Raw genomic sequence first — 17828 nt, forward strand, 5'->3', positions numbered from 1 at the left:
TGCCATATTTGCTCAAATGTTTGCATCTGTTGACCTAGTATAGAAATACAAAACTGATGTAGAACCAAGCTCGTGCCAGACCAGTCAAACCACAAATTTACCATCTGACTGATTTGGCTAGATTTCAACCTGCCATTAGCCTTAAGACCAGACAACTAAAAACATATTTTCTTAAATTTTAATGCATGGAAAATTTGTCTTTTCAAATAGGTTATATGTATATATTTGTAATGTAGTTTTTTTGCCGCTGCTTTAGTGGCCAATGCCTCATTTGAGTGTGTTTCAATAGGCGCTCCTGCCACAATAGTGCCGCACTACCCTTGCCAAGCCACACACTTGGACATAATGCCACTTTTATCTACAAAATGATTCCCTGAACCAGGAATCACCAATTAATTTCTTAAGGAGTCCAGTTCTTGACATAAAATGACCATCACTGTTTGGTCTGTTTGTACTTGAGTTTATTAAATAAGAAAATGCAATATTTTGGTAGGCGGTCCGGATCTGGACCGCGGTCGACCATTTGATGACACTTGCCCTAAACTTATGCCAGATTGAACCCGCAAGCAGTTCCAAATTAAGCCAGCGCGGGGCCTGTAGTAAATTCTATCATGGGGCCCATGGATTGTTGTAATTATGTTGGACGAAGTGAAACGAAGGTTTTTTACAGCCACAATGCATAGGTAGGCAGGGCCCGTGGCATTTGCACTCTTTACCTGGAAGTGGGAGAGCCAAATGCCATATTAAATCTGACTTGCAAAATGGAATTGAGAAGGCAGAAGACTTGACTTTAATAGCCCTTGGGTCAAAAAATCTGGAGACCCCTCTATATAAACAATACAATAATGGTGGTTTAACTTTGACATTGAAGAATGTAAAATGACTAATCATATTAATTCCTCAGTGACTGCTGGGAAGGAGGAAAAAATACAAATATAATATATGGTTATTAATAACTGTCTGTAATCCATAAGCAATATCATCAATGTTACATATACCTCTGCTTCTGCTGGGCAGGGGGTTTACACAAATGTGACTTTTTCAAGTAAAAGGTCGTAAACATTGTCGGTTGTTGATAAGGTTGATTTCAAATTGAAGCTTCATGGAAATAGCGCCTTATTGACAACCGACAACAAGTACCCTTTTGGTTGAAAATGGCACAAATATATTGCTTTTAATATCTCTGTGGGTGTGCAATTCTTAAGAAATATAATTACACATGAAATAAAACTATGAAAACGGATTATATCGCGTATATTGAATTTATAAAACATCCCGACGTTTCGAACCCTTTACAGCGTTCGTGGTCAACGGGTGACACCCGTTGACCACAAACGCTGTGTCACCCGTTGACCACGAATGCTGTAAAGGGTTCGAAACGTCGGGATGTATTATAAATTCAATATACGCGATATAATCCGTTTTCATAGTTTTATTTCATGAGTAACTATCGCGGTAACCGAAGACAATATTAAATATAATTACAGCAATATTTATAAAATTGGTCTGTTTAAATACAAACACTAGGTATAAACACAATGTATGAGGCTAAATGCTGTAGTGAAAAAGAGTTCAAAGCAAATTAAATGAGTCACATTTTTCTTTGCCAAATTATCAGTGCTAATTGTGTTTCCACTGCTGTGAGTAATTCTTACAAAGTCTATGTTTACAAAATGATTAGTAATATTATCTTCGTTTACCGCGATAGTTACTCATGAACTAAAACTATGAAAACGGATTATATAGCGTATATTGAATTTATAATACAAAGCCAAGGTTACATGTATGTGTATAAAATACAACTATCATGATCATACAAGTAGGTAAGTAATAATAATAAAGGAGATGACTGACTTCAATTTAAAGTAAAATAGGTGTAATTTGGTGACGTCAGGCAGTTTTCAGTTTATTTAAACCTTGATGTGAATTGTGTATCTTTATAAGTGTTTGATTTTACTCATTCCTATGGCTATATTTGGTCTGTTATAAATATGGTGTGCTGCATTTAGGATTCATGAAAATTGGCAAACCCTTGTGTCTTTGTGTGAGACGTGTTTCCGTATTGTTTTACTAATTATTTATATTAATTGATAATTAAATACCTATTAAAGTGTATGTACAGTCTGCTGCAGAGATATTACGCCCCACCTGCAAACACATTTTTTAGGGGGGGGGTCAGTTATCTCTGCAGCGAACAGTACACCTGTCTTACCACCTAGAAATCGTGTAGTAACATAGTTATCGGCTATTATCTCGGACAACAAACGTTAGATGTATATCCAGTGTAAATGAAAATATACTGTGTAGTGTAGGTACTTACATGATCATTGTTCACACGCCTGTAAGAATTTTTTATAAGACCTGTCCAAAATACTCGCTTACCACTACTATTCGCTTCTTCGCTTCTCGCCAATCGTCTCCGGTCAGACACCTGTTTATACCTACTGATAATTAAATAGTGAATCAACATCGAAAAGTAAGCCGTTTTTTCAAATAGGTATATATAATACAACATAATACAAAGTTATAAGTAAACACAAAAAACGCTCAATTCAAGCGCGTGCCTAAGCGGTCAAAAAACAGAGTGAGCCTTACCGCTTTACCTTAAGAGGTACCTAACTACATACCTATATAAGTTTAATGACCGTGACTATACATTATGTAGGTACTTCACCTGCCACTTTACTAAATAAGAGAAAGGTCGATAAAATAAAACATAATTATATCATTAGAAAAAGCCTCAAATAACTGACAATTGCAGGTTATAAATATTTACTTATTACCAACAAGTAGCAATTTTTCTCCGCTCCAGTAATTGTTTGCATAAGAATCAGAAACAAAACCACTTTGACTCGCTCCCTGTTTCCTTTTGCGTATGCTTTCAAGTGTAACTAATTTATTTGCATGTTAGATAGTGAATGGGTAATGAGTACAATGTACTTTTGAGTTCAAATACTGTGTTAAGTTTTTATTTGTAATGTTATTTTATTTTTGTTGGTATACTCCGAACACGAAATATCTGTTTACCTAATACCTATTACTTACTTAAATTTATTAAGTAAAACCACAGAATAACTAATAGTACTACCGTACAGAAAATTCACTCCTTCACAAAAGCCAGATTTAGGTATAAAATTATACCTACACTCGCCGCCTGCAAGCAAAATTGAAACTTATAACCGCGCACTAACCGTGAATCTTCTTTGCGCGCCGCAGTTTTATGACCGAACTGCGAGTGTCGGCACGGGGTTGTCACTTGACAAGTTTTTGTATTACCTATACCTACTGATTTATTATTTTTAAGATAAATATGTAGGAATTACAAACGTTGATTCTGTAAACATAAAATTTTTAGCCGGAGATAGTATGTCTGATTCTCACGGAAGTAGGTATGCCACAGAAGTACTTATTCCTTTGAAAATATGTCGGTCAATATGTATAGTCCGGAATTTAAAAAATATGTTTTTTCTGCTTCCTTGTTCTTCCGTTTGTTCAGACATCCGTAAACAAAACATTATCTTTTATACAGATTAGATCGCGATTTAGGTTTCGAAGCCATTGCCTATTTTCAATTTTGCGCGAGCGGCAGCCCACTGCCATACACCTGCCCGGGCGGTGCGCCGGCCAAGTATACCTAAACTGCGCAGTGACACCCCCCTGGTAAAGCACATGCAATGCGAGTATGACAAAACCATATCAAAATCGATATTACTCATCATTATTACAAAAAAATAATTAAAATTAGGAAATCACATTCAATTAGCAAGTTTCGGCAATTACAATGGTCCTTGGGCCTCCGCTTAATAATTTCTCATCGTTATTATAATTGGAGAATTGCCACAATGGCGTTACACAACTATTACATTACTATTGTCCTGAATGCTGGGTTACCAGCATGATTCGCAGGCAAAAATGTTATATGTATAGTATTTATAAAATGGTACTTTTTAATTTCATTGTTAAACTAGTTTTGTCCCTTAATGTCACTAATCTGGGTTTTTAATCCTCCTGTAAAATGTGTAATGAGTACTAGATAAGATTTCCCACGCCGCCGCAAAATAGAAAATACGTTGATACCAAATTCGATGTAAATGTTTCAAAAAATTTAGAGAGAGATCTGTATTTGCATCCAAGTACACTTTTACATTACATGGTAACATTTAGGCTCATCGATCCTGGTAGGGTGCTGCAGAACATTCTTAATACATAAACAAATATAATCATTATAATACATTTTCCTTAAGTAGCAACTTGTTCATATTAGTATCATTTCACGCAAACAAGGTCAAACTAATGAACATAAAGTGTGCAAGTGTTTATCACTTGTGTTATCGCGCCCACACCTACTTACCTCGTCTACCTACGATAAACAATTGGTATTTAATTGATTTCACATTATGATATTGATAATATATTGTAGGTTTTATTGTCTTAGCTAAGCCGTTGACACACTTTACATAATGATGCTTGTGTTAATGGCAACGAGATAATGTTTTGCTACTGCAACATCGATGTACTGCAAATGTAATGTAGGTATAATAGGGATGATGACACATGTTGAATTTTATAACAAAATCTAGTAAAATAGATAGCAAATGAGCAATTTATTACAATAATGTGGATATTAAAATCATATATGGAAATAATACAAAAATACAGGACCTGAAAGTTTAAAAATTTAAGTTTTTTTTAAACTTTCAAAACGATAAAATATTGTAGGGCAACTATATACATAAACACAATATTTTACCGACAAAAACGGAATTTTCTTGTTTTGTTCATACTTCAAGATGGGCTTCTCCGTGACCTTGACGTCACGTTCACTTATCGTTTTGTTAGAAGCGTTTCGCGAGTGAGGTATGACTGTCGGACTTTGACTATCATTTCTGACTTTTGTATTGCTTTAATACAATGGGTCCCATATAGACATTTGATCCTAAAAACACACCTGATCGATTAGTACCATTAATGAAAATTTGTCATCTAGCCTATACTGACAACTGACTTGTTTACATACGCTATACCGCTGATAACTATTTAGGCACTCGTAATTTTTTCCATACAATTGTATCATAAAATCGACTTTCAGAATTATGCCGCTCAGTCGCAGTCGCGTAACAGTTTTTTGTGCAGTTTACTTTTTTAAATTAACAGACATCGAGCTTCAAAATTATGTGCAGAATATTCGTGTACATTGCCTATTTACCAAATGGCAAGCGTAAAAAAATCCATAAATCGTTTTCCAGTACAAAATCGTTTTATTTTGTGTGAACTAGTACATAAGGGTTTTTTAAATCGTTGCATAAAGTAAACTCGAAATTTTAAAGGATGTCTGGCAACAATTTGAGGCTCAATATATTTACCTAAATAAAAATTCAATCCAACATGTAAGAGAGTCATTTGCCTGCGATCGAACAGTATGATTTTTAAAATAATTTTTGTATACAATTGTATGGTGAAAATTGCGGGTGCCCAAATATTTTTGAGCGGTAGTGTAATTCGTTACTATATGAGCACAGTCCGCACAGTCATATGGGCGACCCAAAAGACGTTAAAAACGAAATAAAGTACTATAGGTATTAGTACCGTAATACTTAGGACTCTTAGGAGGTTAAATGCTTTACCAGTAAAGTATTACGGGCGCTAAATTAAATAATGCAACACAAGTCCGGCATTTCTCACGTGAGCCAAAGGCCATAACGAAACGATCAATTCAATTAATCAAACCCAAGTTCAAGATGGCACTTTTAGATAAACATTTGATCGTTAGATGGTCACGGTTATCGCGTGATATGGCATGCACTTTTTATCGCCTTTTATACCACTTCAGAAGGAGAATGTTCCTGTATCTTGTCACTTGATAAAGTGACCATAATAAATTATTTTTTTAATGTAAAATCAAGCAAAATATCAAGCCCTGATTACAGATAGAACACCACGTGATTTCATTAATCATATAAATATGAAATGTACAACATACCATTGCTTCAGCCAATCATAACATAGTCGTAATTTTGTCAAACTGCCAAATGCCTTTAACGCACATGGCAGTATTTGCCCAAGCATTCGTGTTGCATTCCTTTCCTTACTATGGTAAATAACGTTACTACGTACCAACATAACGTACATGATAACGTCACAGGTACAATTACTAGCACTGTCGACAAAAAATAATTCAGTACTTTATTTATAATTTTTTGCCTATTTTCTTGAATAACTTCTAAACTGCCTAAAATTAAAATTATAAAAAAATATATATTTGAGATACAATAAGCTAAAATTCATTTGTTTACGTTACATGTCAATCTTTGGGTCACGAACTTACATATGTCACATATGTGTACCAAATTTCAACTTAATTGGTCCAATAGTTTCAGAGAAAATAGGCTGTGACAGATGGACAGACAGACAAACGCACGAGTGATCCTATAAGGGTTCAGTTTTTTTTTCCTTTTGAGGTACGGAACCCTAATAAAAGTAGATGTTAAGGTGTAGTAGCGGAGTGGATAAGGTGTCATGCAGACTATGCAGAGCGGGTGATGCGGGGAAGCGGGCAGAGTGTTAACGGTCAACTTGAAGCGAACGGGTACTATGCAACGCGATAATAAACCAATGTTAATTTCTGGCAGGAAAAGTGTGGACAGTAGTCTGCGGTAAACCTGATTCTTTAACAAGTTTTAATATAAAATCTTAACTGTTTCAGGACAACTTCCTCCCCCCCGACCAGCGCAACAATTACGACTGTGAGAAGGACCCCACGGGACCCCTGAATCGCAAGAAGTTGATCGAGCACATCAACAAGCAGGCGCTCGAGACCCCAGACCGACCCGAGGTCAAACCTTACGTGGCTGGTGTTGTCCGAGGGAAGAAGGTAAATAAACCCGCCATAATCTACCATAATTTCCATCCATAAAAGATAAAGATAGTTTATTATTCAAGTAGGCATATTTCAATGCGCTTATGAACGTCATATCCTCCTAAGGCCTAGCCATACAAATCAAAAATCCAAAATTTGCTGCTAAAATTTGAACCTATAGTGTCGGAAATAGAATTGATTTTGTTTTGTTTGAAAATTGAACGAAACAAAATAAATGCAACTCTGTTTCAATTAAATATGATTTAAATTTCACCAGATAAGTACTATAATAGCGTGACGTAGCCTGGTAACAAAATTTTCACGTCCGATTCCCATTATGGCTAGATCCTCTCTGCGTTGGTTAACACGAGTTACCTGGTGACTACTGACTAGCCTATGAAAATTTCATATAAACTTTTATGTAAAATTCCAATTCGTGTTTTCCAGTGGATCGCGCCGCCCCCGCCCGAAGGGTCGCGCGAAGCGGACGAACAGATCTCCATCGACCTCGGCGACGAGTATGAGCAGGCGCTGGGCACCGCCTCGCAGGAGGAAATCATTGACTTGGCTGGTAAGTTTCCTAAATTGTGGTAAAAGCTTTTATACTTTGGTAGGTAGGTTTCTTGGTAATACCAGCGTCTCTTGTAAACAAAATCTGAGAATTGAATTTATTGAGAATTAAGTTTAACTGCTGCAGTATAATGATGATTATGGCCTTCGTATCTGTTGTGGACTTCACAATTAAATAAATCTAATAAAGCTAGGTAGGTAGGTAATGCATAACCCTAAATGCTTTTTACTTCCCACTCTTTGTGAGTCTTGGACTTCTCTACAGTGTTTTTTCATAACTAAAGAAAGAAAACAGGGTTAACTGTGTATTTACGTCAATTTATAATGTATGCTGTGTAATGGGCATTCCCAAGTTACACATTTGGAACACTACTCATACCTACCCAAGGTTAGATCATGAATATGTCACATTATGCTGTTTTATGACTATGAGATTCAGTTTATTGTGGCGTTTGACACAGATTTGAATAATTTTTACACAATTTATTGTCAGGAATCTGGAATTCATTTTTTGCAGAAAAAAATTCAGGTTACATTATAATTATTAAGTACCCCAAAAAAAATTATGGCCTATACAAAAGAAAAATTAAATGACCCGTATTGTCAAAGTCTATTATGGGTCCGGCAGTAAGTCAAGATTAAAATGGATACATGCTCTAGCTAAGTACGCTTTAGTTAAAAATTTAAAAGTACATTATTTCTAACTTCGTTCGCGAGAAAAATAAACAAAAATGTTACATACTTATACGAGTTTCAGTTATATATCTGCAATACTCACACTACAGACTCCCAGAAACGCTGGTGGGCTAGTCGATTTTTTATAATTTCCTTTACATATCAGTACGACCAGTCACAAACATGTTACGCCCAATTACGAATCTCCAGCAAACCAGTAGTGACAATGTCGCGATCTTGATCTCTTCGGCAAAAATGTCTAATATAATTGCAAAAACGCTCTTTATAACTCACTGGCAAACTTCCAGTGGCATACCGAATCTAATGTCGTCTTGTCTTTGCACCGCAAGCCCGTTTAAAAAACATTCAGCACCAATCTGCGTTAACCAATTATCAACACCGAGCGTTAAGGGATAAGGTTTATTCTCCATTAATAAGATCATTGCACTTGTGATCTTTTAGACTAGTTTAACTTTATAGTTGTTTGTTTGAGTACTTATTACTCAGTTTCCTATATATTTTCGAGAATATTCGGTTATCATTAATTTCTCCGTTGGCAGTGTGCAAGTTATTTTTATGGCCTTAGTGATAGATTACTTATTTTGGTTTAATATGGCGATTATATCAGTTTTATTGACATACCGGAGCGTTCAGTGTCGTTGTTTTAAATAAGACGAAAACACAGATTATAAATAGTCCTCGCCTGTATTATTTTTGTTCTTAAAGAACAATGCTAGCAGCCAAGAGAACAACAAACTAATTGAGAAACAGTAACAAAAAGATAGACCACTTTACCAATACCAGGCTTATGGAACTCACCGCGCGAGTTCGGATTTATGCCTACGATTCTCGTCCCGTCAGCAGTACAAAAGCCAGCTAGTACTAGTGATTTGAATCCTTCCCTCTTCCAGGGAATTGGGCTGAATGAACGCAACGAGCGATCGACAGCCCGCCCGTTTCCGGCCGGGCGTCCCTACACTACATCTACATCCTTCCCTCTTTATGCATGTGTTTAATTGCAAGTAAAGATTTTCTCGTTTACAGCCATCCTCGGCTTCCACTCGATGATGAACCAGGACCAGTACCACGCGTCACTACTCAACAAGGGCCAGCCCGTCGGCCTCGGCTGGGATGGCATCACCAAAGCTACCAAGCAAAAGGTACAGTGAGCTGCGAAATTGCATGGAGAAATTATGAATGAATTCATTGATAAAGTCGCCATGCATTTTTACGGCTGATGGTAAGTCATCCGAATGGCAACGCCGAGAGCGGGACGCCGTGATCCGACCTCTCGGTTCCACTTACAGCGAGTCGCCGATCATTCAGTGTGCCGCCGGCAATAGCACCAGTACTACGCGTCACTACTCAACAAGGGCCAGCCCGTCGGTCTCGGCTGGGATGGCATCACCAAAGCTACCAAGCAAAAGGTACAGTGAGCTGCGAAATTTCATGGACAAATTATGAATGAATTCATTGATAAAGTCGCCATGCATTTTTACGGCTGATGGTACGTCATCCGAATGGCAACGCCGAGAGCGGGACGCCGTGATCCGACCTCTCGGTTCCACTTACAGCGAGTCGCCGATCATTCAGTGTGCCGCCGGCAATAGCACCAGTACTACGCGTCACTACTCAACAAGGGCCAGCCCGTCGGCCTCAGCTGGGATGGCATCACCAAAGCTACCAAGCCCAAGGTACGTCATCCTAACGGCACAGAGTGGGAGATCGTGATCCGACCTCTTGTTCCCACTTATAGCGGCTAAATATCACTAAAGCTACCGAGCCCAAAGGAGCAGAAAGTCGTTGGCAATACTTTGGAGCGCGACTTGTCTATACTAGGCACGATTAGTTCAGTTTAAGCCTTTGCAAGCCTATAGTTTTACATGCCAATTGATTTTACTAAGGAGTGGTTAAATAATCACTTTAAATAATGTTTATTTGTGTTGAACAAAGCTTTGTTTCTATAATTTTCATGCTTTAATTGTTCATATGTCACGTTGCAGGTGTACCCCATGGACCCCCCCAACGACACGGACCCGGACTCGACCATCAAGAGTGTGCAGGACAACGACCAGAAGCTCACTGATCTCAATTGGAATAATATTAAGGTATTTTCATAACATAACCACACAGCACGAAAAATTTTATAGTACATAGTACCTACCTATTTTTTCTCAATCATTAATTGCACCCCTTTATTGCGCCTAACACAGCCGCACTTGGTAAATTAATAATTATCTGTCGTAATGTCGGTCACATGTGTAGAAGAGATATCATTCGGTAGCTTAAGAAAATTTAATCAGATTGGCGAAAAATTGTTCCCTTCTGGACAGGCTTTTACATTTGCTCGCTTGCGCCCGGGACTATGGAGTGCAGAAGTAAAAGGAGGAAAATCTCTATGTATGAAAAGTTTCCATCAAAAAACATTAAATAAACCGAAATGAAATGTCATAGACCTAGTATTTTACATAGATGTGCGCCCGTGAGGGACACAACTGCGCAATGCAACAAAATTAAAAACACGTTTTAACATACCTAACAACATGCCAAAAACAACCTACGTAATTTGGTCGGGTTATTTGTTGCCCCTCCCCCATTTCATCTCTACATTATTATACCTCTACGGTTCATGTCATGTCCCAGAGTCTACCTAGCGCCACCGGAGAGATTAGGAACTATTACAGCTGAAAGCTGGTCTGTTTTGCAACAGTTCTGCCATAAGAGATTGTCGTCCTTTCTATACCGTCCATACCCGGGACATTGGCGCGTAAGTGATGTTTTGTTCATGACGTAAAGCGTTCAGAGGGTTAATGAGCGTCAACGTCTTAAATAATTGCACGAGCGCGAAACGCCTACCCGCCTTCTGCTGACGTCATTGGTTCGACAATTATTGGTTGTGCTGACGTTTGTCTTGCGACGCGTAAACCTAGTGTAGTATTACGTAATGCATCTAATGACGTTTGGCAACGGTAGATAACGATGATGATGATGGTTTATTATTGAGTTCTATTTGGTTTTGTGTTCTGTAAAAACAGGACCCTATTACTAAGACTCCACTGTCCGTCTGTCTGTCATCAGGCTGTATCTCATGAACTGTGATAGCTAGACAGTTGAAATTTTCACAGATGATGTATTTCAACAAATACTAAAAATAGAATAAAATAAATATTTAAGTGGGGACAAACGTGATTTTTTGTGCTGTTTTTTGCGTAATGGTACGGAACCCTTCGTGCGCAAGTCCGACTCTCACTTGGCCGGTTTTTCAGTTACTACATATGTATCTACTTACTTAGCGCCACTTGCACCATCCCACTATCCCGGGGTTAACCGGTTAAACTTGGAGTACCTATGGTTACTATTACAATTTGATACTGGGTTAAATAAGTAAAATTGCGATTTTGTCGGCGAAATATTGCGTTTACGGATATAGTTGCCGTACAACCTTTTTTTTGGATAAAAAGTAAGGAATCGAATGGTATCTTTAATTTATTCCTTTTTTAAAGTTAATAAAAACTTAAAATTTTGAAACTTTAGATCCTGTATTTTTTTAATCATTTCTATATATTATTTTAATATCCATATTATTGTGATAAATTGCTCATTTGCTATCTATTTCACTAGATTTTGTTATAAAATTCAGCATGTGTCATCATCCCTATTATTATATTTTTGAACTTTGATGTCTCCTTTCAGAATATAAGCGACGAGAAATTCGACAAGCTATTCGAAGGCCTAAAGAGCAACACACACCTCGAGGTCCTGAGCCTCGTGAACGTGGGCCTCACGGACCGCTCCGCCGGCCTCCTGGCCGCCGCCCTGGAGGCCAACACGGCGCTGCGGGTCGTCAACGTGGAGACCAACTTCATCAGCCCCGCCGGCGTCGTGCAGCTGGTCAAGGCGCTGCTCACCAACAATACGGTGGAGGAGTTCCGGGCTTCCAACCAGGTCACTACTTTACTTTTTATCGGAGATAACAGGGTTATTTTGGTAATAATGTGACAAATTGCGGAATAATAGTGTCATATTATGTCGGTTTAAGAAAGTACAATCATGTGGATAGATTTCCTAGAAAATATTGATTATTTAGCGGAGGATTTAAAATGGTATTCAAACAAAAAAAGTGTGTGCGTGTAATCTTTACGCGCGATTGAAGTAAAACTTCTTTGACGTTTATAACTATGTTGCCATAATTTCTCATCGCTTATATTCTGAAAGGAAACATCAAAGTTTAAAAATATAATAATCAATTAACTAAGCGCCCCATGCACCATCCACAAGTTAGTGAATGGGGCAAGGGGCCCTTACTGAACTATGTTCACCAATTAATATTGATTGTTTACACACACACATATACTCAAATAATTAATTAGGGAACTTAGTTTTCATTTCTCATGCTCTGAAAGAGAGTCATTGTTGTTCTAAAAGGTACGCAGAAAATGATACGTGTCTGCACTAGAGCATTTCACGTTCGAAGTACGATTTTTTTAATTTTGTTACGATACGCAATTGAAATTTGAGTTTAAATGGATTTGTTATAAAATTTCCATTTTGATGTTTGACTCTCCATTCCATAAATAACGATACTTTTGCCTGAATTGTTAATTGAAAGTACCCTCAAGAAATACTATAAAAATGTATACTTAGCCATGTTTTTAACAAAATACATGCATTTTACTTTTCTCGTATTCGAAGTGAAAAGTAGAGTGTTTAACTCGGGTGAAAGGCATCATTTCTGCCTCGGACTATTGGCGCTCTCACTGCGTTCGAGCGCCAAAACACCTCAGCAGAAATGAGTGCTTTTCATCCCTTGGTTAACAATCTACTATTTAAGAATAGTGTAATAGTATATAAATTGTAATTAGATATGGAAGAGCGGGCTTCCTAGCACAGGTTATTTTGTAAATAACTTAAAAGGAGACACCAGCGGCCGTAGCACGGTCGCATTTTTATCAAATGTGACCATGCCTGTCACGGTCTAACAAGTATGTAAGTGCGAAAGTGACAGGCGATAAAAAGGAACCATGCTGCCACCGCAGCCATTGTAATATTTGTAAAGTTTATGAAAGAAATAAATAATTTAGTATTGTTTGTTCTCCAGCGGTCGACGGTGCTGGGCAACAAGATCGAGATGGAGATCAGTTCGTTGGTGGAGCAGAACCCCACGCTGCTGCGGCTCGGCCTCCACCTCGAGTACAGCGACGCGCGCCATCGCGTCGCCTCGCATCTGCAGCGCAACATCGACCGGAGTGAGTGACACACACACACACACACACACACACACACACACACACCGACACAAGGACGCTCCGATACTACGCGCTAGACGGAAGCGTCGATCGCCATACATTTGTTTTATGCCTCCTCTACACTATCGCCGATCATCCTTGATAGTATCATCGGCGAGATCATCGTGCAACCATTCACATGATCACAACGCAACCACCCGGCGATTGCCTGCTCTGATAGAGGAGCCATTAATGTAGACGTCCACAGGGCCGCATCGGACGCAACGGATTGTAGTATTCTTTGCATAAACAGTCACATAAGTGTCCACCGGCCCTGTGGCCGTCTACCTTTATTCAAAGTGTGGCGGTGGGCTTCAGTGTCGATAGTGCACGCTCGGAGCGGCCCTCGACCACTATGAACACGAATTGGCTTGGGGAGGTCAGACGATGCGCAATATTGCTCATTTAACTTAACTACAGAATAAATAATAGTACTACGTACAGAAGGCTCACTGTTTAACAAAATCCCTCTTTAGACAAACGGACTTAAACGTTGCCGATTAGACATATTATACTATATACTTATGTATAGTCAGCATTTTTGTCAGCGTGCAGCAGCAGCACGTGTTTTGTGAAGTCGGTTTTTCTAAAAAAAAAGGTTATTGCCAATGCCTATCATTAACTATTTAATTTTAGCATGTTTAAAGAAGGTATTTCTTTACGGCAACGCCCGACCGATTGCTATGCAATTCCTTTAGTGGAACTAATGTCCAGCGATCGCGGCAATGTACATATTTCAGCTGATATTATTTTATTTATTTTATTTTATTTATTTCCACACTTACAACTATTTTTACAGGTAAACCTAAGACAATACTGTAACTATTAATAACAATTATTATGATAATGTCAAAAGATTTCGAATTGTGAGTTCAACCACAACAACACCGCTCCACGCGACATTATTTCGCATCGTCTGAATTCCTCAACAAGCCAAAACGTAAAATCGTAATCAAGCGTCATAGTTTATGAACAAAACGTTACATGAATATAAAGGTGCTTGATTACTATATTATGAGCAAATCTTAAACATTATAACTGCAACCCAGGATGGGTGGATATGGGAATCATGGTACGATAATAGATATATCATGTCTCAATCATGGAGATTACCGTCTGAGAGAGAGCGAGAGAGTGGAATTTTCGAAAATCCATTATAATGCCTCGATATGTATAATGATTTCTTTCGGTAGCAGTTTTAGAAAATACTTTGGATAAAAAACGTCTTAGAAAAATAAAAATATTCTGGAAACAATAACAATCACTTTCATGTCGCAACGCTATGTGCTACCAAGAAAATAATAAGTTTTGAGTCAGAATATTCTATACCATACCTCTATACCATAGCAATATCTAAAACAAATACGCTGTACCCTATAGATGATTCAATTCTAACTATATGTAGTTTTACCGTCGGGTAAAATATTTAAAAATCTTTATTTTCCTTGGATCGTAATAATCAAACGACACAGTATTTAAGTTCTTCTGAGATGCTATTACTTTATACTATGTTTTATTTATATGATTTATTTTTCTTTAAATTTTATCCTCATATGTGTATCATGATTCATGATCGAGTGACTCATTTGTTTGTGTTCACCATCATGGCTTAGATCAAGCTGGTATCATGATTATCATGAAGCATAACATTGTGAATAAACATTGCACCTTCAGACACATTATATCCTAGTAAAGCTTCAGTAAAAAATGGCTGTCTACTTGATAATGTTATGTTAAAGGATTTTGAGTTTTATTTAAGAATCAGATTGGATTGGATTTAGATTCTTATTGCTTAAGGCGCTTAAAGTATTTTGGTGGTATTTGAGAATATTATTTACTAAGCGCGTCCAAGACATCCTTACCCTAAGCTCTATTATGCAATTGAAATATGAGTAGATGCATTGTTGGTGTTAAATATGAGAAGGATGTAGGAAAATATAGAAGTTTTTCTTGACGTAAATAACTTAAACACTGTAACGAAGTAAAGTAAAAGCTAAGTATCAATATGCCCTATAAACGAGTAGAGAATGTTCTTAGTTCTGCTAGTTGTTTCTTCTTTCACTTTCAGTCACGAACTATTTATTATTTTTCATTTGGGACTCATTTCCTAATACATCTTAAAGAAATAAGAATGTCGAAGCTTCACATTAATGGTAAACTTGCGGTACAGATGGCGGTCGCGAGCGGGCGACCTGGCGTCGGCGGTAGTACCGTGTTCACCCCATAGCATTAACCACAAGTAGCAAACATTACGATGAGTAACGAATACAAATCAGGAAAAGAGAATAATATATCATTTGCTCTCTTCGAGGATCGAGTCAATTTGCGGTCATGTAGCTGTGTTAACCGAGTGTTGAAACATAATGCACTCGTCTTTATCTGAGAGGAGCTGCCTCTCTATCGCTCGAATATGCAACAACGATGGAGATACAACTAAATACATTTTCGATGTTCGCGATAGGCCCTCTAGTTTTCGAAATTAAAGTATGTATTACGCCAATTGTATAGCAGAATAATACTGTCGTAATAAATTGACTATTCGACACCGAACGCGGGCCGATAATATGCACGCTCAACATAATTCGAATAAATATTAACCTAAACTTATGTCTAGTATAAAAATGTTACTCACCGTAATCACATCTCCGATATATCGACTAAAAACCACAACACACCCCATCCCTAGCGTGAGTAGCGGCGACCATAGCATGCGCTTCGCATCGACAAATGTCAAAAAACCGCTATTCGTTCAGATTGCCGATTACAAATGCGCGCTAGCGCCTCCCTAAGCCTCCGCCTGCCGCGCGGCCCGCCGCCGGGCGTCGGCGTCGCCGCCAGCCTCCTCCACACCACCCCGCCCAGCGCCGAGGCCGGCACGCCCGAGGACCCGGTCCCTGTCCAAACGAAACCGCCCGTATTCGACACCTCCGAGCGAACCATACCCGTCGATTTGGAGCCTAACGGAGAAGACAAATTTGTGAAGGCGGAACGACCCGACTTTAACCCCAATCCCCACTCGTGAGTAACGCGTCACACATCCCCGCGTGCCCCCCCAACTGTACCACTTAGTAGTTTAGATGCCCCACCCGTACACGCATATAGTCACAGTATGTTTCCATTCCAGTACGGAAAGATCTAACGCTGCGACTCCAGTTCAGGTTCTTTAACCAACTGCAAAAGGGCGCGCGTAGCCAATAAGAAGTAAAAGGTCAGGCCCGACCGGGTACCATGTTCGCACGGCGGCCAATAACAGACTTCGCTTATGAGCAGCTTATTTGAGTGTCGACACTGACTCGCGGTGCAGTTTTATAAAATACAACTAAGAATTAATGCTATCTAAATCCATTTGTACGGCTAGTATTTCATCAATAAAATGAAATGTAATTTTTACAGTAACGGATTATTTTGAAACAGATCTGACCAATAATCTATCTTTTTTTTTATACCTGAAAGATCAAGAGAATTCTCTGAACTAGCCGTAAATACGACGCTTCTGCCATAATTATTCGTCTTTATTGATAAGCAACCTTTATTTTTTCTTTCATTCCTTTTGATTTAAATCGATATAATTATCCCCATAAAAATATCTCTACTGGTTATCATTATTTGTTTGCTAGCCGTACAAAGTAATGTAATGTTATTGATATTTTTATATACGTATGTTTGTTTGGTGTTTGATAAAACTGCATCAACTTAAAATTTTATAGAAATATGTCACTTACACAATAGAGTTGCATATTTTCTATTTAACATGTTTTACTCTATAAACCATTTTCTTCAATATTAAATTTATATCTTTTAAACTCTATATTTCCAAATGAAACACTGATATTATAATTTGCAACTAATGTCGTGAACGATCTAACCGTTAACATTTGATTTTTAGCCGAGAGGGGAGCGTAGAACCGAATCGTAATTTTTAGAGAAATGGCCACAAAAATCGGTAAAATCCCAGTGTACTTTGCGCGAATGTTGTAAAGGCTGTTTTTTCGGGAAATAACGGTTTTTTACAGCGCAAAGCTTCTGCTAATACACAGTTCCGCTTAGTAGGCCTGGAGAGCTAAGGGATTCCATTGTGAAACGATAGACGTTCATTGTTGTCCTGAATGCCTAAATTAACCGAAGTAAAAGTCACTGAGATCGTTGACGAGAGATTCGAGTTTTATAAAAGATAGATTTAACTAACTAAGGTTCGCTACTAAGTCCAAATTACCATCTGAGGGAGACAATTTATTAAATAAATAATCTAATTCAGATGCAGAAAACCATAGTAGAAAAAGAAAAGTAGTATACCTTCGCATATAAACTAGTTGCGTGTAACTGTGATCTTTCACAGTCGGAAACAAAGACACTGTTAGTTTTAAAGGTAATTAAACCTTTTTTTTCTACTAAGGTAAGGACGGTAGCTACCGTTTTCAGCATGAGTGTGATCTAACGGAATG

The 17828-nt window shown here is 38.1% G+C and overlaps 1 protein-coding gene across 9 annotated transcripts in view; it reads left to right on the top strand.

Moving 5' to 3' along the window:
* Positions 1-17828, top strand: part of LOC134743513 (tropomodulin-1) — a 268940-nt gene that overhangs the window by 91706 nt on the left and 159406 nt on the right. For 4 of the 9 annotated variants that reach the window (XR_010128021.1, XM_063676995.1, XM_063676994.1 and 1 more), the window contains exons 3-9: positions 6704-6871; positions 7304-7427; positions 9146-9261; positions 10105-10209; positions 11795-12046; positions 13200-13347; positions 16140-16404. Coding sequence is in view for 4 of the 9 variants with exons in the window: in XM_063676995.1 (XP_063533065.1) it covers positions 6704-6871; positions 7304-7427; positions 9146-9261; positions 10105-10209; positions 11795-12046; positions 13200-13347; positions 16140-16404 (1178 nt within the window). In the remaining 5 variants the exon portion in view is untranslated. Of the gene's footprint in view, positions 1-6703; positions 6872-7303; positions 7428-9145; positions 9262-10104; positions 10210-11794; positions 12047-13199; positions 13348-16139; positions 16405-16510; positions 16595-17272; positions 17330-17828 lie in introns of all 9 variants that reach the window. The other 5 variants (XR_010128025.1, XM_063676997.1, XR_010128022.1 and 2 more) reach the window with 4 other exon arrangements.

Source organism: Cydia strobilella, chromosome 8 (genome assembly GCF_947568885.1).
Source record: "Cydia strobilella chromosome 8, ilCydStro3.1, whole genome shotgun sequence".
Classification (NCBI taxonomy): Eukaryota; Metazoa; Arthropoda; class Insecta; order Lepidoptera; family Tortricidae; genus Cydia; species Cydia strobilella.